Here is a 22,009-nt window from a genome sequence, read left to right as displayed (position 1 = left end):
CAGCAGCAAAAATAGCACAGAGGAGCAAGGTGATGGGAGGAAAGGCAGGTGTCTGGAGAGCTCTGCTGCGATCTTTCTGCTCCAGCGCTGGGCACCACGTTTGCTGTATGCTTGGAGAGGCTCCAGCAAGCAGCAGGGGTGGGGAGCTGATCTCCCTGGAAAAGTGTCACGCAGCCTGCCTGCTCCTCTAGGCCATGCTCCTTCCCAGCACTGGGACAAGTCCCTTCACAAAACCCCTGCTTTGGCTGTGCCCTTGCGTGTCCCCAAGCATGCAGGCATGTCCCACTTAGCCCATCCCCTTGCTGGAGGCAGGCTCCTGGCCCTGCACGGACACACGCTGAGGCGCAGGTACTGCACGGATCCATGCCCCCTTCTGTCGCTCTGTGCCAGGGGCAGGAATAACCCCAGCGGGGAGCTCCCCGCTGGCTTTGCTCCCCGTGTTCACAACCTGAACCTGGGCCAGCAGCATGCACACACCAGCCTGCCCTGCAGCCTTTGAAAGGGCTCAGAGCTGTCTGAATCCTGCTGCCCCTGTCAGTGTAAGCCAGAAGCTGGCCCTCATCCTTCACCCTCCATGTCCTCAACAACGTAAGGACCAGAAGACAGGCTTTCCAAATGCATGTCCTCCCCCTGTGCCATTAAAAACTCCCTTTGCAGGGGACCCCTGTCTTTCCTGCCTCATGGCACTTACCTCAAGGGGCCCTGGATGCTGATCATGCCCAGCTCCTCGGAGCAGTCCAGCAGTTTGCACTGGAACTTCATGTCCTGCAGCACCCTCATGATGTGTGACCAGTTGTGCTGAGCGACCGCACCACCGACAGCCAGGTAGTAGCCATCCCCTGCAAGAAACACCACCAGGCTTTTAGCCCTGAAGAGCCTCCGCAGGAGGAGAAAGCTGAGAGGAGGTTTTCTCAGCAGCTCGGGGCCTTGGATCCTACTTGGCATTGCTCTCCCAAGCAATGAGTACATTAATTCATTAAATCTCAACATTTAAACAAAGCTTTAAACCCCACCCCTCCTTTTTTTTTCCTTCCTTTTAATCATACCGACTTCACCCAAGGGAGACAGGTCTCCAAGCAAAACTGCAGCATGCAGACCTATGTCAGGGAGGGCATAACAAGCCTGTTGGCAAAAACCCTCAAATCTGAAGATAGTTGTGCCAGCAAGCCAGGGCTTTGGTCATGGATTGGGGATGTGATGTAACTATGATGTCAGAACCCTGCTTCTGCTGGCCCATGCTGCATTTCTGGTCGGGGGGCTCTGTCAATACACCTATCTTGACACATCAACGGTGGCAGCAGCTGCCTAAGTCTGTGTCTGGGGCTGTACTGCCTGCTCCAGGTACATTTACACCCCTGCAACATGGTAATGCAGTCAGAACGACAGCATTGCATGAACTTTCTTGGCAGAGGTGCCAATGGCAGGTGCCTGGCACAGAGCAGCAGGAGGATCGGGTCCCTTCTGCCTCTAGAAAACGGCTTCTCTGAAACTCAAATCACCCAGCTCTTCCCCTCGGGGTGATTACTCTGGTGTTATGCAAGCAAGCACTTTCCTCTGACTTGGCCGCAACAGGTTTGTATAATGCAGACTTCAGCTGCGTGCCTTCGAGTTGCCTCCTGCATGTGTCTCTTTGCTTCCTACAAGGGATCTGCTGAATTCCCAAAGCACCAGCTCGTACTCTGCAAATCTTCCCCAGGAGGCACTCCCATCCGCTTCAGCAAAGATGCCTGTTCCTTGGGGCTTGCAATACTGGGCAGCTCCTCATGGCAAATGCCTAGAGCCCTGGGGAATTTTTCCAACTATTTGAGTTGGTCTAATAAAAGATATCAGATTCACCCAAAGAACCTTGTCTGCCTAGATCCCTGGAAACAGTCTGCAATATCTTTTAGCAAAGACCCTGGGCAGCTACCACACTCTTAGCCAGTTGGCCTTCCCGCAAAGGAAAGGACCCTGACCTGGAGGACTTTGGTGATGCTGAACCTGGAAGCCAGAGCAATTTATATACATGCCATGGACAACTGTATGCCTGATATCCACTCACTGGATGCACTGACAGATTCCCCTGTGGACTTGCAGAAATGTTCTAGGTGGAAAAAGGAAAGTCCTGGTAGGGGACACTCAGTAGAAAGGTAGCTGCCATGCCAATGTCCCCTGGCCCACGCTTTGCAGCTTCAATGCAAAGAGACATGAAAAGAGGAGGAAACAAAAGCTGCTTCTGGAGGAACACTGCAGTCAAACTTTCTGAGTTTCCAAGGGAGGACAGCGCAGGTCCCAGTCCTAGAGCATCTCCTCAGGAGGGACATCAAGCTCCAGGCTGGATCCCTTGCTGCTCTGCACCTCGTGGAAAGGCTGGATGTGGGAAACGAGTCGTCCAGCTGGCAAGTGGTGTGACCAGCACAATGTAGGAGTTGCCTATAAGCTGATGGGAGGCTGGGAGGAAAAAAGGGGCTGCACCACAAAGCCAACATGGTCAGTGTAAAAAAAAGGAAACCCTGCTCCTTGCTCCCTCTCCCACTGACCCCAGGCCTCACTTCCAGAAGCAGTCGGACCTTGTGGGCTGCAGACGGGAGCCTGGGAATCACCCTGATTTCTGCTGCAGTCATGTCAGATCGGGGAAGGGCAGCGGATTTCATTTTGTCAGTAATACTGAGAGGGGAGGGAAAAAAAACCCGGCCCGGGGAAGGGATCTGGGAGCTGATTAATGCTCCATAATCGATCCTCCCTCTGCCTTTCCTGCCACTACAAAACCGCACTCCAGTAATCTGTCATAACGATAATAAGTGCAGCCACCTACTGTAATTGAAAAATAGATCTGCTTTTATTAAACTCCTCCATCACCCATCAAACGTAGCAGCTCTGCAATCCGCTTCCCTTCACATTTCCTGCTTAGCATGTGTGTGTGTGCATGTGCGTGTATATGTATGTGCAAGTGTGCATGCATGTGCATGTATATGTATATGCAAGTGTGCATGCATGTGTGTTTGTGTGCACGTTTGTGCATGCATATGTATGTGTGTGTGTGTGTGTGTTTGTGCATGCATGTGTGTGTGTTTGTGCATGTGTGTGAGCACAACAGAGAAAGAGAGAATTTAATGTCTGTGAAAGGCAGAGAGGAATAGTGCTGGTTTCTGCCAAGCAAGGGCAGGCCAGCGTCAAGGAGGCATCTGTCACCATCTGTCACACAGCTCAAGATGCCCCCTCCCTCCTCTGCTCCGACTGGACCCCTCTCCTGACCCAAGACTTCTCCATACCCAGAGCCTGACCCACGTGCTGCTAGCAGGACTGAGGAAGACAAGTGGATGTTGACCGCCAGGTTATCTTCTCTCAGGCCTGGGGTCCAGGAGTCACCTCCCATGTGTGTTCCTCCCTTAAGAGGGGGAGCAGGGGCATCATTAGCAAACAGACGCCCATTAGGACAAGGCAAGGCAGTTTGGTGGAGCCAGCTTGGGCACGCTGCTGCCCTCCTCCACCGCAGCTGCTTAATGCCATTAGCGGCCTCCAGGCTGATTGCTCTCCTCCTTTCTAATTCCCCTTTATTGCAGCAGATAAGGACTGCAGGAGAGGTCACGGCTGCCATTCAGAGCACCAATGTCTGAATGAAACCCAATAAAGCCAATAAGAACCTGGTTGGTTTACAAGCACCCCGGGGACAAGGAGAAGCGCTAATCTGGTTACATCTACTGATAGCTGTGGAGGAAGGGGGGGATACCAGGTGGCTAGAATTAGGTAACCCAATCATCCTCCATGCACTGGCCAAGAGCAACACGATTCCCTTCCCAGGGTTATAATTAAAGAGACAATGTCAAAGTTGCCGAGCCTCTTATTGAACCTGCGGCCACAGTTCCCCCCGCAGCTCCCCATCCGTAATGCGGATATCATTGCACCGGGTTTCCAGGCTTGCTACGCTCCTGGCTTCTCAATAGGCAGGTCCACCAGGCACCGACCGCAGGACCCCATCCTGCTCCTGGCCACTGCTTTTGGCAGCACTGAGCTGAGCGAGGCTGGCAGGAGCCTTTTTTTCAGGAGGGGCATTTGGGCTCCATGAAGGAGCAACTCTGCTTTCATATTAAGCAACATGACAGGGAGCTAGAAGGCTGCCAGCATATATCCCCAGCACCCAGCCTCCACCGAGCACAGAGCAATGAGCTGCAAGCCTCTGCGACTCTCCCTGCCCTATAGAGGTTCGATCCTTGACACATGCACGGCAGTGAGGCAGGAAACCTTGCTCAGTGGCCTAGGCTTCTCCATGTTATGGCCCTAAGGATGGGGATGCGGCAGCTGCTCAGCACAGTACAGGTAGACTAGCCAAGAGCTGGGGATTGGAGCTGAACAAAAACACTGGCTCACCTTTCAAACTCAAAGAAGGAATTTTGACCCAGCCAAAACTACCCGGCGGCCCAAATACATGCCATGGGAAGCATAGGATTATTGCCCAGGGTTTTACCTTCAAAAGCTGGAGCCAGGGAGGCCTGGCTCCCAGGACTGATTCGACTGACAGTCAGGTCGCTCTCAACACCACCGCGGTTGTTCAACATGCATGTGTAAACGGTCGATCCTAGAAACAGGAGAGAGCCGCTGGGGATCAAAACCTCCTGACAGCAGCTAGCAGTTGCAGTGTTGCGGGGTCGGGGGGACAAATCCTGCAATGCAAACTTCCCACTCACTAATGAGTCCCCTCATCATGCGAGCACGCTCGTTAGTCCTTAATGTAAAACAAGGGAATCGTAATGCTGTCGTGTGCCCACCCCTTCTCGCAAAGTTCCCCAGCGGAGGCATGCTCCGTCCTCGTGGGGCTGGGCCTCTCGCTAACAGACGGCGCTGATCGCCTTGGAGCCGTAGGGTGAGAACAAATGCGGACTAGACAGTTTGAGCAACTAGCTTTTCCTTTGAGGTTAAGGTCAGGATTCTGAGCCATCCCTCTGTAAAGGAAAAGGTTAATGAGCTAACAAACAGCAACTTCACCTGCTCAAGAACACAGCTCAGCTGGGTATGCACATAAGATAAAGGCGACCTGTTGGGAAGCTGAGGGAACCGAGATTTAACAAGGCAAGCGAGGCCTCTGGAGGTTATCAAATGGCAGGAGGCTTTTAGCCCCAGATTAGAAATAAAGATTAAGAGCCCGAGGTGTAGCTGGTATGAATCAGCGCAGCTCCCCTGAAGCCCTGGTCGCTGTGCCTATTAACGCCAGCTGCAGGTGGTGGCTTTGCATCCATCTGCAGGTGGGAACTGCATGTAAGCAAGGGACGACCAGCTGCACGGGACAGATGTCCTTTGTCCGTCAGTTTTATGCTACTATTATATCTCTTGGACTTCAGGGGGTGATTCGCAATTTGGCTGGGGTGATATGATCCTGGCACCCCTTCCTGCCTGGGGCATGGGGTCGGACCTGATGATCTGTTTAGATCCCTTCCGACCCTAAGTACTATGATACTATGAATTTGTGTTGTGCAGGAGACATCAGAGCTCCCGAATGATCCAGAGTCTGTCACCGCTACCTATTGCAGCCCGGTCTGCTGCCCAGGTGTGCATTCGCACCTGGGCTTTGAGAGCCAGGTCTCACCTCACTTCCTCCTGCTTCAGAAGTCCCCGGGTTTACCCTGTGTAAATGAGATCTGAATCCAGCCCTCCCAGCAGGCAGAGAGAGCCTTCCACCTCAAATGCTTTCAAACATCCTCAGCGAAAGCAATAATTAAAAAAAAATGACAGTTCAGGCCACAGCGCTTGTTTTGATTAAATATATAATTTTCTGGGGTGACCTTTTTGTACTGTGCTCAGCAGAAATATCCACAAAGCGGGCATTTTCGGAGCTGAAATAACAAGGTTGAACCCGTACCTGGCGACTTGCTAATGTCAGCAGTAAACAGCCAGTCGGCCGCCTTGCTCGCCTCTGGACCCACCAGGTAGAATTTGCCGAAATAAGACATGTCAAAGACGGCCACCGCATTTCTGCAGGTTAAGCACTCCTTCTTGATCTAAAATTAAAGCACACGCAAATGAAGCGGCACCGTCTTTTCTTGCTCCACAAAAGGAATCATCCAGGCAAATTAGAAGCGTTTATGTAAGGAGACAGTGGAAACAATAAGAGGACATGTAACTTGGTGCTTTCTAAGCTTTCTGTAGTGCTTTTAAAGGCTCCTTTAAAAATAGGTATTCAAATGCAGCATCTCTAATGACAACACCGCCCCGCTGATCCAACTCCTTCAATCAATAGCATATCTTCGGAGACTGGTGCTATCCTGTCGAATTAGTTGTTATTTCCCTATAAGATTAATCTCCCAACAACCCGCCAGATGGGTTTAGCTCTGACTCCCAGTTCTCTCATTTTGCAGCAAAGAAATACTAGAGTTTTAAAAAGGGCTCTTCGTTCTGCGTCTGCTCTGAGGTCCTTGTTCAATTGGTAGGAGGACAAATTTAAACTTTTCTCATGCTTTCTCTCGACTCTTCAATTTGGGAGGACAGCAGTAAAACTCCTTCTGGATGCTTTTTTGATGTTTCCGAGCATGGACAAACGTGGGGCTGGTTTCCATATTTCCAAACCTTACCTGCTGGGTTTTGCAAAACCAAAGCAACAGGGGTTTGTATCTGCATCTCATTTGTCTCACCCGACCCAAACCTTCACAGGCTGTGCATGTCATTTTTAGAGCAACAGTTCTGTTTTTTATCTCGCTTAAGTTTTCCCCGTGTGTTTCTCCGATAGCTCAACAAGGAGCTCTTTTTTGAAATGCTCAGCCTGCTGTGGACTCATGCCTCCAAAGAGAAAGCTGTTGGATGTGCTTGAAAACTGATTATTTTGATGGTGAGTGCCTTGAAAGTCATGCGTACACCGGCCCCATGAGATGTTCCATGTTTTTCACAATGCACCGTGGCGTGAAATTTATCCCGTAAACAGGGGCCAGCAAAAAGATTTAGGCACTACTTAAACTAATGGACCAGAATGGATTCCACTTGAAAAGTTATGATGCTTATTGAGCATTTATACAACCCTGCAGTTATGTCTAGTGTCTGATAAAGCAAAGATACAGTCCCTGTTCCTGATTCCTCTTAGCCCAATAAAGCGGTGTGAACCAGCTGTCCTGTGATAAAAGAGATGAGATCTCCAGATAGGGAGTCCATCGACGTCTTTGCTACTTACAGTGTTGTGATGAGGTGGGAAATCAAAGGTGTATTCATTCCCCAGCAGGTGGTTATAGGCATAGGCTTCATGAGGCTTTTGGTCGTAAGCACCGTAATAGTCATAATCCAAAATCTAAAAATAAAGTGGGGAGGAAAGAAAGACAATGAGGAAATACAACCCACCGTGAAGTCTGGGGAAAGGGCAGAGGGGACTTGGAGCAGGTCTGGGCAGCAAATCAGCTTTTGCTTTCCAAGTGATTTGGATGGGATTTTGACCGTATTCAGCCCATACCTGGAAAGCAGATCATGGCAAATCCCCCTCGCCCTCCCTTTTGAAATACAAAGGAGTTCAGATCTGAGGTTCAAGCTGATCTGCTGGTTGTGAACACACACACACACACACACCCTGAAACCAAACTACCCCCTGTTTCAATCACCAGCCTCCCTGTACCATTCACCAGGGCTCCATCGCTTTACCCCACGGTGCTGACGTTTGAAATACTGCCGTGCTTACGGGAGCTGCTCCTTGTGTGTTGAACCAGCCAGGTCTCTCCCAGCCGTGTCTCTCCTGGAACACGCAGCCTTGCTGTAGCAGCTCCTTTGCAAGAAGGGGACAAAACACATCCTATGCATTAGAAAAAGCTGGGCGATAAGCACCTGATCACACTGGCCTCCGTCCAGTCACTTCCAGGCTGTAGCCATTAAATATGGATTCAAGGGTAGACCCCATTGTGAAAGGGCATCTATTAGTTGTTGCATAACATGGAGTTTGCCTGGATGGCTAGGCTCCAGCCTGGCACAAGCTAATGCAGCCTACAGCAGGTGCTATAATCAGGGCCTTACAATCATTGCTGGTATAACAGCAGATACCCTTAATATCCCCATAACAAACTTATTCTTTGATCCAACTGGGGTAAGTTATTCGTCTGACTACTACCCTGTAACAAGGAATTGCACAAGTCCATCATGCCAAGTTCATGTCACGTAGCATCAGTTATGAATTGACTGACAACAAGCCAGATGTTCCCCACAACACGGCCCCAATACACATGTCTACAATGGTAATATTAACAGCGTTTAATATTTAGATGGCCCTTTTGTGCCTCCACCTTCCACAGCCCAGACCTGCACATAGTAATTAGGTGGGCCACGGGGATATATTTGTTTTGTGTTTATGTTCAAAAGAATAGTTTTTGTTGAATATTTTAGAAATGATTCACCTCTATTTATAAAACATAGCACATGTTCTGGAGCACTGTGTATAAATACCAGGCTGTCAGTCAAACAGGCATCACTTATTAGGCAATCTATTAAAAAGCTGCATTCTCGGTAACAGAACAACTGAGCTGTCAACTGAAAGGGGGAACAAGGAAAGGGGGGAAAGTCCATTTTGCTGCTCATATCCCTGCTCTGCACTGGGGAAAGAAAGAGGAAGGGAAGGGGAAATGGTGTCACCTGAACTAACAAGCTGAAACTGGCTTGGGAAACCTGTTTTTTTGATTCAGGCCTTATTCAGACTGGTAGGAAAGCAAATGGACCCAGAACAGTGGAAACAAGACTGGCATCCAGGAGTGAGTCTGAAAATCAGGACTCCTGTCAGGGCACTGCAATTTAAACATTTGGGTCACAAGTAACCTTATAGTTTCATAGTTTCATAGTTTTAGGGTCAGAAGGGACCTAATAGATCTTCTAGCCCGACCCCCCGCCAGGGCGGGAGAACAACAAAAGAACCCTAAACAAAAAACGGGACTCAAATGAGTCCAGCCAGGTAGGTATCCAGCCTCTTCTTAAAGATCCCCAGGGTAGGGGCCAGCACCACCTCCCTTGGAAGTTGGTTCCAGCTCCTAGCCGCCCTAACTGTGAAGTAGTTTTTTCGGATGTCCAATCTGTACCTCCTCTCCATCAACTTGTGCCCATTACTCCTTGTTATGCCAGCGGGGGCTAGGGTTAACAGCGTCTCCCCCAAACCCTTCTGGTTCCCCCTAGTGAGTTTATAGGCGGTCACCAGGTCCCCCCTCAGCCTTCTCTTGTGGAGGCTGAATAGGTTCAGGTCCCGCAGTCTCTCACTGTAGGGTCTGCCCTGTTGTCCCTGGATCATGCGGGTGGCCCTCCTCTGGACCCTCTCCATGTTGTCCACATCCCTCCTGAAATGGGGCGCACAGAACTGGACACAATACTCCAGCTGCGGCCTGACCAGCGTCGCATAGAGGGGGAGGATCACCTCCCTGGCTCTACTCGAGATGCACCTGTGGATGCACGACAAGGTCCGGTTAGCCCTGCCAACCATGACCTCGCATTGTCGGCCCATGTTCATCTTGGAGTCAATAATGACACCAAGATCCCTTTCCGCCTCCGTGCTCTCAAGTAGGGAGTTCCCCATCGTATAAGTGTGCTGCTGGTTCCTACTACCCAAGTGCAGCACCCTGCACTTGTCCGTATTGAAACACATCCTGTTCCTGTTTGCCCACCCCTGTAACCTATCCAGATCCTTCTGCAATCTCTCTCTCCCTGCTAGCGTGCTCACCTCCCCCCAAATTTTGGTGTCATCAGCGAATTTAAACAGGTTGCTTTCCACCCCAACATCAAGATCGCTGATGAAGAAATTGAACAGCGCAGGCCCCAGGACCGAGCCCTGGGGGACTCCACTACCCACCTCCCCCCAAGTCGAGTATGATCCATCCACCACCACCCTCTGAGTGCGACCCTTCAGCCAATCTGCAATCCATCTGACTGTGTAGGCATCTATGCCACAGTCGCCTAGTTTATTAATTAGGATGGGGTGAGAGACGGTGTCAAAGGCCTTGCTGAAGTCCAGAAAGACTACATCCACCGCGACACCTGCGTCCATGGCCTTTGTGACCTGATCATAAAAGGCGATCAGGTTGGTCTGACATGATCTCCCCCTAATAAATCCATGCTGATTGCCCCTGAGCATCATTTCTGATGCCGGCCCATCACAAATGTGCTCCTTGATGATCTTCTCAAAGAGTTTCCCCAGGATTGAGGTAAGACTGACGGGCCTATAGTTGCCCGGGTCCTCCCTTTTCCCTTTCTTGAAGATGGGGACCGCATTAGCTACCTTCCACTCGTCTGGCACCTGGCCCAAGCACCACGATCGCTCGTAGAGCCGTGCCAGGGGCCCTGCAATAACCCCAGCTAGCTCCCTCAGCAACCTGCTGAAGAACGTACAACAATGCATCGTCCAGAAGCTCAGATAGCATTTCCCTTACGGAAAACTGAAGAGCATTTAGCACAGGTTTAAAACCTGTGCCAGGGAGGCCCAGACCAGGTCAAGCTCCAGGCTATTTAAACGTCTGTCTCTCTCTTTGCCTCAGCCCCTTGGTCGTCTCATGTTTGCAGGGTATGCGAGTACTTCCTTTCCTTTTTCATGCCCTCGTGACAAGGTATTTAGCAGATTCACTGGAATCCGGCAGGGCCGGCCCGTGCCGTAAGTGTTTCTGCTATGACCCCAAATTGCAACCTCCGGGCTGTCCGCCATGTGCCTTAGACCCCACGCGAGTGCAGCGGTGAATGATAAGCTGGCCATAGCATGGTACCAATCCCTCGAGACAGACCAGAGAGGAAAAATGAATGTCATCTTTGCAGACCTGCTTTGAGAAACCTTCCTTTTGGAGCTGTTCTGCTACCACATCCTATCAAGGTCGTGTTCAGCTCAAGCCAAGCCGGCGTGGTGTTTCCGAAGGATTCAGAGGTAGTCACAGGCAGGCCGGGAACAGAGAGCCTTGTAATCTGCCACACGCCACTAGCCTGCTATTAATACAGCGCCATCTGCTTAAAAAGCATCGCTCTCCCACACCGCAAGCCCCGCGCGTCACTCAGCGAGGCTGGCGAGACAGCCAGGGAGAGGGCTGGATTTTAACGAGCTCCATCCCAAGGTGGTTCAACCACCTGGGATCCTTTGGAGCAGCTGGGGGAGGAAGCAGGAGACCTGCAATCACTCTGAGCAGGATCTCACCTCCTGGCATATTTCTCTATCTGTCCTACAGCGGCACCAAACCAACCCCAGGACAACGTTCGGCACTAGCCATGCAAGAGATGGCTGCATAGCTGCTGTATTTCATGGAGTTGTGCCTGCCCATGCTGACGGTGCACCTGCAGTCCTGGGGTAGCCCTGCTTCCAGTCTTCCCCTTTCTCAGCAAGTAAGTTGTAGGTTTTTTGTGCTGCTTAATAGTTCCCCTGGAAGCCAAATGAGAAACTGCTGTTACAGATCCAGGGCCATCAATTGCTGCGGATTTGCATGAATGAGGACATGTTGATGGACAAGCTTTGGTTAGAGAGATCCTGATGCCCGGCTCCCTCAAGCCATCCCTTCCCACAAGGGTCGGCCCCCTGACCTCGTGCAGTGGGTCTTTCCTCATGTTGCGTCCGGCCAGCGGCTCGTCATATGGGAAGACGACCGAGTAGTTCTTGGCGTACGACTCGTGGCTTCGCTCCCGTATCCAGCGGTTGTTGTTGGTGAGAGAGTGGTGAAATCTCCTGAAAGGCAAAGAGGAAGGAGCCTTCAGGAGCAAAGCCATCAATGTATCACCCACCTCCCATCAAAAGGAAGCTGACTGCTTGGCTCACCGGAGTCTCCGGCTGAAATGACAGCCCCCATTGTGTTGAGAGCTGTACTTGCACGTAGTGAAAGACAGCCCTGGCTGCCAAGAGCTTGCAATCCAAGTAGATAAGGGAGCACACCCTAAGCATACCCCACATTGCAAGCTCCCAGCCTCCTGGAGACGGATGTCAGGGCAATTTGAGGGAAGGCATAAAGAGGGCATGGGGCCGGAGCGCACTGTGATACAACTGTTCTCTATTTTCCAGGCCCTACAGGCAGCAGAACTGAAGTCACAGTGTTATAACCTGGCTGATTACCAGGTATAAGACTCTTGGGCTCTGTGTAGGCTCCTTGATGGTAGCATTGGCACTGCCCTGAGCCCAACAGGAAGCTTCTTGGCACTCTGTGCTAAAACCTACGTCTTGACCAATGACCAACCTCTGTCTTGACCCTTGCTTTTTCAGTCTTGGCACTCAAACCCCACAGTTCTGCATCTGCACTTCAGTTATAACCATTAGTACCTCTGGTATTTCAGCCCTGGCTCCCCATAATGCACCTGTCACACCTCAATCCCTTCCTTTCACCTGGAACATGGTTTGTCCATAAAGATACCGGTTATGAGCGGACACCCTGCAAGAACGTCCTCCTGGCTGGAGCAGCTGGGAGGTCTCTCCGTGCAGCTACTCGGGAGCAGGGCAGCGAGTCTAGGAAGCAGGAATAGGAATCCTATGTCGTGCAACCTTACCGGGAGCGTTTCACCCCTCTTCACACAAACCCCGGCTCTCATCCTGCAAAGATCCGCTGAGAGATGGGAAATGTCAGCAGCGCCGAGATAAAACCAGCCAGGACTGGTGAACGAGGGAGGTAAAAGGCAGAGAGAACGCTCCTTTGCTTTTCATCGGTATAAAGGTCCCAGTTCAGGTACACAGTCAAGTCTCATTGATTTCAAGGAGAAATAATCACTTGTTTAAAGGGTGTCCTGACTCAAATGTGAGCACAGCGAGCTGAGGGGAAGCCCCGATTGACACCTGGATCTTTAAAGACTGAGCAGAGCCCCCTCAGCCCTTCCAGCAGTCCTGCCAGCTCTGACTTTCTCTCCAAACCCTCTGAAATGCTGGCAGAAGGCGGGGAGAGCAAGGGTGGGTTGGTCGGTTTTATATAACCCTGCTGCTTTGCTTGAACAGAACAGCAATTAGCATTTAGTTCTTGCTGCTCAGGAGCTAACAGCATTGCAAATGCCCACTCTGTGTTATATCACCAGAGATCAGCTCCAGCTGCGGGACTGGAGCCTGGGTGCTGAGTTCCCACACGGCGGGGCAGGGGTTGGCTCGTGTTTGCTTTGGGGCCCTTTGGAAAAGAAGAGACATTCTGCAAAAAATGCTGATTGGAGCTGGGATCTCAAATGCCCTCACTCTTCCTTGTCTCTACCACAAGCCCCGATTGCTTTTTCCTCTAGACCAATATGCTACAACCTGGATACCTTGCTTGTCCTGGACACACACATCTGGGCTTTGTTCTCCACTCCCCTTTCCAGTGGTCAGCACAGACAGCAACTGAACGAGCGGTGCGTTCCCCGTGGGTTTGTGTGCATGGCAAGGAATATGTGGGAGGACATCCGCACAGTGAGGTTTCATGGGTCCACCGAGGCGCAGCCCTGAATAGCAATGACTACCACTAGTGCCACCCTTTTGGGGCCTGTGCAGAGCAAAGGGCATGGCTTCCAGAATTAGTTAACATGGTAAAATTTAGCCAGTGAAATGGGATAGCCCCAGCTCTTCCCCTCTCCCCTCACTAAGCTGCACATCTAGCGCCCTGTGCAAAGAGGACTTGCTCTAGAAGCCAAACCAAAATAAAGAAGGATCAACCCTACTGTATTCACTACATCCCCACCCCAGCGGAGTGTCTCTGCAAGCTAACATTGCCTGCGTAGAGCGTCAGATCCTCCATAGATCTGAGAGGAACACAAGCATTAAGCTCCAACTTCTCACATCAGCATCACTATGCAATAAGGATGCTCAGCTCATTGAAAGGGGTAGGACAAACTCCAGAGCCCATGAGACGCCTGATGCACATCTCCCAAGCAATGCACCTAAACACAGTTTTTAATGGCTCCTGTAAAGTCTCCTTCCAGATGCGAGGGACAAGGAGCAGGAGGAATGCCATCCAAGTGAGACATGGGAAAACTGGCGGGTCCTCCTTGCTCACAACTAGGACTTAATACACATTGTGATCGGGGTAGAGGTGATGCATTCTCCCAGCCTATCTGGCCAGCTCTTTACTACGTGGTGCTCCGACCATCATCAGAAGAGTGCACGGAGGATCGTTGTGTTGTGTACCTCGTCCAAAGTAATAGCAAACTCCCAGTCTCAGCTGGTGAGAATCAATGCAGCACCAGTGAATTCACTGCTTGTTGGCATTGCTGTCCCAGGTCTGACAGCATCCTGAGCCGGACCGTCCACCTTCCTGCACCTGGCATGGTCGCTGCTGCTTGGGCAGGACAGATGCCGTTGTCCATCACCCTACACATTTCCACCAGGGAAAAAGGAGCATTAAATGTCACCATCCGTCACGCTGAGCACAGAGTAACCGCAAGGTGCCCAGCAGTAATCAATTAGTTCTCTCCCAGTATAAATGCATAGAGACTGGGGACCAGTCTCTATGGTTTCCACAATGCGCCCCACGGCAGCCACCTCAGCACAGGACTAGGCTAGCCTTAGTGAGAGACTGGGCAATGTACTGAACAAGGCTTTTTCGACTTCCAAGTGGTTCTTCTCAATTCCCGCGCATTTTGTCCTCATTATCCTAAATTATCAAATGCCATTGAAGCCTCAAGAACAACCTATGAAGGGGATGATGATCTAGGCAGTAGCCTCAGACGCTGCTACATGTTACCTCCATCAAACACGAGCGGTCCGGGAGAGCAGAGAGGCAGTTTGGGGACAAGCAGGACAAACATGGGGAAGGCAAGATACAACCTCAAAGGATCTGTTTGTCAACTCCCCTCCACCCGATCTAAAAATCACTTATTGCAAGGAAAGCAAATGCATGCCACATTATACAGTCAACGTTCTGGGTGCCTGAATATACATCAGGGCTTCGAAAAACAAGTGCATAATTGGCTCTGACTAATGCATAAGTGTCTGGGAGGCAAAGTCCCAGCTGTACCGAAACGTAACAAGTATGTGACACAGTCTCCTTTTAGCCAGTCCCCTAAAGGATAAAAGCCTTCTACTGCAGGCAGCTGAAGGGATTCCTGCTTTAGCTCAGGTTTTGTGACAACGTGCTGCAAAGTCCTAGATTTAAACCCACTGCTGAGCCATGCGTGCAAGCAGCTAATTGTTACTTTTCTAAATCTCTCTTTTAACCTAGTTTTTTTCCAATGGGGAAAGTAAAGCACTGAGAAAGGAAGGGCCTTTCTTAAATTCACCCAGCAGACCAGCAGCTGAGTGGAGAGAGTATAGAGTATAGGTCTTTTAGGCAGAGTCCTGTGCTGTAGGCACTGGGAAAGCTCTGCTTCCCTGATTTCCATGGTCTGCGATGGTGAATTTGCACCAGAGAAGGGAGATGCTAAATTTGATTCTGTGTCCCGCTTCCAGACCTTAAGAAAACAAAAGGTGAGACACTGCCTGTGGATTGTGCTGTACCAAATCAAATGGCAAAAGTCACAGCAGGGACAACGGGCCAAACTGCAGGCCAGCCCACACCTCAGGCCATTGGGATGTGCAGTGAGTTCCCCCAGGGTTGGTTGCCGGCAGCCTGCACAGACCAAACTCCTGGATGCAGATTTACACCCTTGGAGCTGAGTCCCAAATATGGCCCCATGGAGGGGGGAAAGGAGACTTCAGGCAAATTGAGCTGGCCTCTTGCACAACGCTGCTTTAAACACAACCCTGCACAAGTCGAGAGCCATGGACATTCTTCACATTGTTCATCCAATTCTCCCCAGACTGAAATATAAATAAAACCCAAAGCATTTTAAATTTGTTTGACATATTTTCATCTCTTAAACAGAAAACCTCCTAGCAGGAGTGTGCCAGTTCAGCACATGCTCATATTATTATTAACAGAGACCTATAACTCATGGACAATAACCTCCCTCTCTCTTGGTGGTGGCACCTTTCCCATCCACTGATCTTGGCAAGCAGGGACGCGTTTTTCAGAATTACAGCAGGCTTCCTTCCAGCCCAAAGCCCCCAGTTCTGGAGCAGGAGAGCCAGACATCGGGCGAACGGCAAGACAAAGTGTAATTTATTAGGCCCTTTAAAACAATATTTTCAACTTTCTTCCCTGTTCTCTTCCTGCAGAGGAGACGCAGGACACTTGGAAAAGGGCAGAGCTGAGCACAGCGACAAGAGGAAAAGGCTCTTTGCTTAGAGATGGGCCCCTCTCCCCCCTCTTGCCATCCTAGGACCCCCGAATGCGGGAGACTCCCCCCACAACAAGAAAGGAAACCAAAAGACCGAGAGCAACCGTGGACGTCAGGCAGGTCAGCTCCTTGAGCCGCACGAGGTATGGAGATCCGGTATTCAATCGCATGTGCGGCTCCCCCAGCTGCCACCTTCAAAAGCCCCTGCCCGTTGAGCAGGAGGGTGACTTTGTGATAGACACAAGAGCAGTAACAGCTGCCAGGTGAAATATTTACCAGCGAGCATCGTGAAAGGAGCCATGTTTGCATGAGTGGAACAGGGAGATATTGGAAGAGGAACTTAATAAGAAGAGGAACGACAAGATCTGCAACAGAAGCAAATATTGACCCAGGTCTGAAACCCAGAAAACACAAAGAAGCCAAGCAAAGGGCTGGGGAACCAGCTGGCAGAGACAGAAACCGGCACAGAGCAAGGAGGCGCAGTCTGCAGAAAACCCACAGGAGCTCTGCACAAACCTGCCCAGGTCTGCTCCCCGCCCCCCCCAAAACGTGGGGTAATTGTGCTTGACTTCAGACATTTCTCTCAGCCCAAGCTATGAATATATGAATTCATAAAAGTGACCTGTGAGTTTGCATCACATTTGCTGAACAGATCAAACTGAGCCGAAAACAAAAGAACTGCGCTGATTTTTTTCAAATGCCAAAACATTTCCATGCATTAGGGTTTTTGGTTGTAGCCGTGTTGGTCTAAGGACAAGGTTCTTTGGGTAGACGCGAGATATTTTATTAGACCAACTCAATAGCTGGGGAAAAAAATTTTTTTGCAAGGTTTCAGGCACAAACGCCCTTCTTCAGGCTCACTCTCTCTCCCTATGCCTGAAGAAGGGTGTTTGCACCGGAAAGCTTGCAAAGAACAATTCTTCTAATGGTTTAGGTGGTCTAATCAGAGATGTCACGTCTACCCAAAGAACTTTGTCTGCCTAAAACGTGCCTATTGCTTGTTTCACTAATTAGCTGTATTTAATGTTTGAAAACAGGTAGAAAAGAAAAGAAAAGAAAAGAAAAGAAAAGAAAAGAAAAGAAAAGAAAAGAAAAGGGGAGGGGGTGAGTAGAAACAAAATGGGCTTTCCTTTTAGGAGCAAAAAATCAGATACGTTTTGTTTTGAGTTGAACCAAAATGTGTCCCTTCTCTGACTTTTTGCATCATCCAGAGAGCCAACAAATAAGCTATTTGCCCTTTTTCTCTTCTTCTTACAGGCTCGGGCAGCTGTGCTATTCTTTGCTTCCTGTGCAGCGTCGTTGTGAATGTTCGAACACCTACCACCTTTCACTCAGTTGTGGCTGTACATCAGTGGTGGGTGAAGTGATGCACAGACACATATCCATGTTGTGGAAAACTCATCCTCCACGTAGCTCCCCCGAAGCCGGAAGAGTTACGTGACGTCCCGAATGGCGATGTGGTAAAGTGCCAGGGGATCTATCGAGATGAAAGCTTCCGTCTTTGATGCTGGATTAATTACTACTATGTCTAAATGTTTCTGCTTACTCTTTCCGTTGCTGCTAACATACAGACACAGATGTCTGAGCAGGCAGCTGTCAACCAAGGGACTGGGAGGATGAGGAGGAGATAAAGGCCAGAACTGAAATCCATAAAGAGTAAAGACAGCATCTTCAGCAAACCTGAACCTGCCAAAGCCCAGAAAGCTTGGATGTGAATCACATGCCCTACTGAGACCCAGACTCCATCCAGGAGCTGTTATAAGGCACACATAAGAAGGCAGAGACAAGACAACATATGAACCTCAGGTGGAGATGTAGCTCCTCACTGTAGGATGCCGGCAGATGGACACCTGCAGTTCGCAAGAAGAGCGCTGCACGAGAGGGGAAACGAGGACAGCAAGAAGGAATAAAGATGCACCATGGAGAGGGGAAGGAGGAGTGAGTTGAAATACAGGACCATGCATCTGGGGTTTCATAACTCATGCTCCTCACTCCGATACAGGTTCCTCCTACGGCCTTTGCCAAAACACTGACTCCTCTTCTGGATCTGGGGTTTCCCTCTAGTAGATGCAAACTGGGAAAACACCAGCATCGCTGGCATACTGTATATCATGTCAGTAATGTCCCCTGATGGGGAAGAACGCAACACAAGAAGGCGAAGCCCAGCCTTGTTGAAAAGCAGCTTCAGGGTTAGATGGCTCTCCTGTTCAACCAGCGTGAGATTGAGAGGTGGGCTTGCGAGGGTGGGAGTGCAGGCCGATAGGACGGGCCGCCAGTTTATAGCCGCCTGGGCGCTCCACATCCCTTCAAGGGATTTTCAGATCTGAAAAATCTCAGAGTGGCAGAGTGGGAACAAAGCTGCGATGCTCCCTTCTGGATCTTGAACCTCACAAAGCTTTTTGCTTGCGTGTCGCTCCTCTTGCAATGTTGCAGCAGGGGCCAACCTAGCAGCCCCTTTCATCAGGGAGCCGCAGAATCCCGAGGCACCGAATACGACACAGGACGTCTTTCTACTGGCCCCTACTGGAAGAAGGGACGGACGGCATTTGCCTGGTTCCAGGAGTTTCTGCTGGGCTTCCTCATATTGCAATGTGATTTGAAAAGCTTTGCCTCTGACAAGTTGCTGTTGGCATTGCACCTGTGAAAACCCAACCCCAAGAAAACCTGACGGAGAAAGAAAAGGTGATTACAGAGCCAGCGACGGCACGGTGCAAACCTCCCAGCCCCATCAGACTGCAGAAGGCGGAGGGGGGAAAAGATCATCTTTCTCCAATTGAAATCTTCACCTCGTTTATTAACTTAGAGGACTAGGCACGGTGCTAATTGAACAACAACAAAACCCAAATGTAATTACCCTGTCCTCTCTCGTCATTACAATCTCCTCGTGTCTGATGGAAGCTGTTTGCACGGAAACGGAATGAGGGAAATGAGATAAAACCAACATGTAAATTCATTAAAGCTATTAAGCGTAATTGATTCCAGCTCCTCCGAGACAGAGGCAGCTGCAGAGAGACCAACCCTATGTTCATAGAAAAAGTGACATTGGCCTCCCCGGACACCCGGTTCTGCCTAAGACCCCGTGCAAGCAAACCTGTTTTAGCAATAATGGTCCCAGTGTGGTTACAGCACAGCCTGAAAGCAAGAAGCTCCCAGCCATTCGCTCCAGGGCCTTGCTCTCTCAGCTCTCAATCCCACAGCATGAGACTACTGATCTGAGAAGCTAGACGAGCCACGCTAGAGAACAACCCGCTGCTGTCAGAGGCAGGTACAATCTACCTGGAGTAACCATATGACCCATAACAATACCTCACCTTAATCAGCAGGCCTCAAAGGAGGTCGGTATCACTGGTCCCCATTTTACCGATGGGGAAACTGAGGCACAGAGCTGGATCATGCAGCAGGTCAACGTGAGAGCTGGAAATAAGTGTCCCAGCCCAGTGCTCTCTGCAGTACACCGCCCTGCTGTGTTTGAGGTTGGACCCTGGCTCTCAGATGCCAAAGGGTGTGAAACTGGGGTGAAGGTAAGGGGCAGAAAGAGCCTTTGGGTTCCTCTTAGGACCGCATTCCTCCACCTGTTCAAGCATCGGGACAGACCCCAGACCCCAAATCCAGAAACGGATGCAGCCCTGGGAATGCAATCTGTAGTCCGCGCCAGCACCAAGCCAACTGTCTCGCTGTTTATAACCGGTAGGAAACTTCTCTGTTCCCAATGTGCTGCTCTGCGTCCCACCTGGCTGCACCGGAGGGAGATGGGAAGACCCTGGCATTGAGGCCAGGCCCAGGATATCACCTTGGGAAGGGGTTTTTTTTGGAAGCTGTTTCCTTACTTTGAGCCAAGCTCTAACTCCTCCACCCCATCAGAAACCTCTCAGCAGTGGGAACACAGCACACGCATTATCAGCACCAGGAGAGGCCCCTGATATGACCGCCTCTCCTTGCCTGCACAGACAAAGCCCCCACTTCTTGTGGGGCGCAAGGGATGCATTGCCGTCCTTCTGGATACAGAGCAAAGAGCAGCACACTGCCCCTTGGGCCTAAATGACCTAGTGGCTCAAACCACCATGCGCACAACTGGATTGCCAAAGGCCCTGATAATTCAGAGGTACTTGTAATTACGGCTACGACAACGGCACCAAAGGGCTATTCTCACAAAGCAGTGCTGCAAACTCTCACGCTTTCTCTATGACTCTCACAGTCATCGGTGCCTCCTTTAAAGCCCCAACCTTTTCGAAGCACGTGAACACACAAGCATCTGAGCTTTCAGTCAGATCCCACAATTCCAGCCTTCCTGGTTTCAGAGATGAGCATGGGCACGTGACCCAGCGAGCCCCAAATTTGCAAAGGCCAGGAGGGACAAACAACAAGAGCGCCAAATTCATTATGTTTAAGATAAGCCTGCCCCATGAGTTGGGTATCGCACGCTTCGAACACGCCTGTTACTGGTGAACGCTCGTATCCATCTCTAAAGCCGACCACCCTGGCAAAGAAGAACGGGATTCTCCATAAGGTGTTTCGCTGCTGCTGATGAAGATGCTGAGTGGAGATGTGGGTTCAGGTCCTTGCTCTGTATCTGGTCCTGCGCATGGCCTTGGGCCACGATACGCCATCTCTGCAGAAAGGGAATGCAATGCTGCCTTTCCCTTACTCTTTATCTATCTCTTCTATCTAGATTACAAGCTCTTTGGAGCAAATCCTGCCTCTTGCTGGGAACTTGTACCATGCCTAGCACAATGAAGCTGTCCTCTGGTTGAGCTTCGCTGCGGCCTACCGCTCTCTTCTACCCATCTCCCAGTAATGACGGGAGGCATTTCTAGCCCAACTCACCCAGGTGGAGATGCAGCTCCCAGCCCCTTTCAACCAAAGATGAGACCCTTTCAACCAAACCAGAACAAAACTCTTCTCCTAAACACACAGTTTCCTTTCAAATATATTTACAGCATTTAACAGGGACACAAGGCTTGGGGTGGGAATACGTGCCTGATATCATAGCCGTACATATCCTTTTCAGGACGCCCGTGAATAATCCAGTGGGCTAATTCCTTCCCGCAGCCACCTCCAAGCATCATTCCTGAGGGAGAAGAGAAAGGAGAGAGGGGTGCTGGTGACTCAGAGGATCTATTTGAGTTGCTCCGAATCTGCCGTATGTGCAAATCCCTGCTGAGGTTGACAGGAACCTTGCCTGGGAAGTGATGGCAAGATTAAGCCCTTATTGCCTCAAGCCAGAAGTATTTTACAATGGCCTTGATTGCACACCCCACAAAGTGCACTGGGCTAAAGGCAGGCACTTGGATTTATTTTTTTTAAAGGTCTTATCTTACCTGCACTGTTGAAGCCACAACCAAGGAAAAAGCCCCGAACTTCTGGCGCTTCCCCCATGAGAGGCTTATGGTCGGCTGTGAAGGATTCTGCAAGACAACAAAGACGACACAGCCCATCAGCCAAGCCATGAGCTCCCACAGCAATTCAAACAGGCTCTTTCCTACGTGTTCGACACTGGCTTGCTTCTGGTCCTGCCGTGCCAGTACTCAGCCTCCGGTCCTGCCCCCTTTGAATTTAAGATGCTCTTTTCATAGACTCATAGAAAATTTGGGTTGGAAAGGACCTCAGGAGGTCACATCGAGTCCAACCCCCTGCTCCAAGCAGGACTAGCCCCAACTCCATCATCCCAATATCATCGCTATATAAGCATTGCCATTGCAGGAACACCACCAGCCTGGCCCTTGCCATTAAAACTCCTCATCTGCGTGTTGCCCTCAGGGTATCCAGAGATCTCAGTGGTATTTGTCTTCCCCTTCGTACCAGGAGGATGGTTTCAAAAGAAGAGGCCTTCAGCGACATGGGTAAAGGGTGAACTTCAGGGGAATGCTCTACACTAGGGCATCCGTGAAGTGCAATGGATAATATGTCTCAATCTAATTAAATTAGCAGTTGCTCTCAGGCTTCCTCATTCCTCCAAGATCATTAGACT

General features: G+C 50.4%; 1 protein-coding gene across 1 annotated transcript in view; it reads right to left on the bottom strand.

Moving 5' to 3' along the window:
• Nucleotides 1-22,009, bottom strand: part of LOC102387705 (sarcosine dehydrogenase, mitochondrial) — a 71,875-nt gene that overhangs the window by 34,185 nt on the left and 15,681 nt on the right. Inside the window, exons 8-15 of the mRNA XM_014522801.2 lie at nt 21,360-21,446; nt 21,019-21,109; nt 11,470-11,611; nt 7,628-7,711; nt 7,133-7,246; nt 5,834-5,972; nt 4,445-4,555; nt 692-839 (exon numbers count right to left, since the gene is read on the bottom strand). Of these exons, the coding sequence (XP_014378287.1) occupies nt 692-839; nt 4,445-4,555; nt 5,834-5,972; nt 7,133-7,246; nt 7,628-7,711; nt 11,470-11,611; nt 21,019-21,109; nt 21,360-21,446 (916 nt within the window). The remainder of the gene's footprint in view (nt 1-691; nt 840-4,444; nt 4,556-5,833; nt 5,973-7,132; nt 7,247-7,627; nt 7,712-11,469; nt 11,612-21,018; nt 21,110-21,359; nt 21,447-22,009) is intronic.

This window comes from Alligator sinensis, unplaced genomic scaffold, assembly GCF_000455745.1.
Source record: "Alligator sinensis unplaced genomic scaffold, ASM45574v1 scaffold829_1, whole genome shotgun sequence".
Lineage (NCBI taxonomy): Eukaryota > Metazoa > Chordata > Crocodylia > Alligatoridae > Alligator > Alligator sinensis.
The sequence above is the reverse complement of the archived record's forward strand: the minus strand, read 5'-3'. Positions and strand labels throughout refer to the sequence as shown.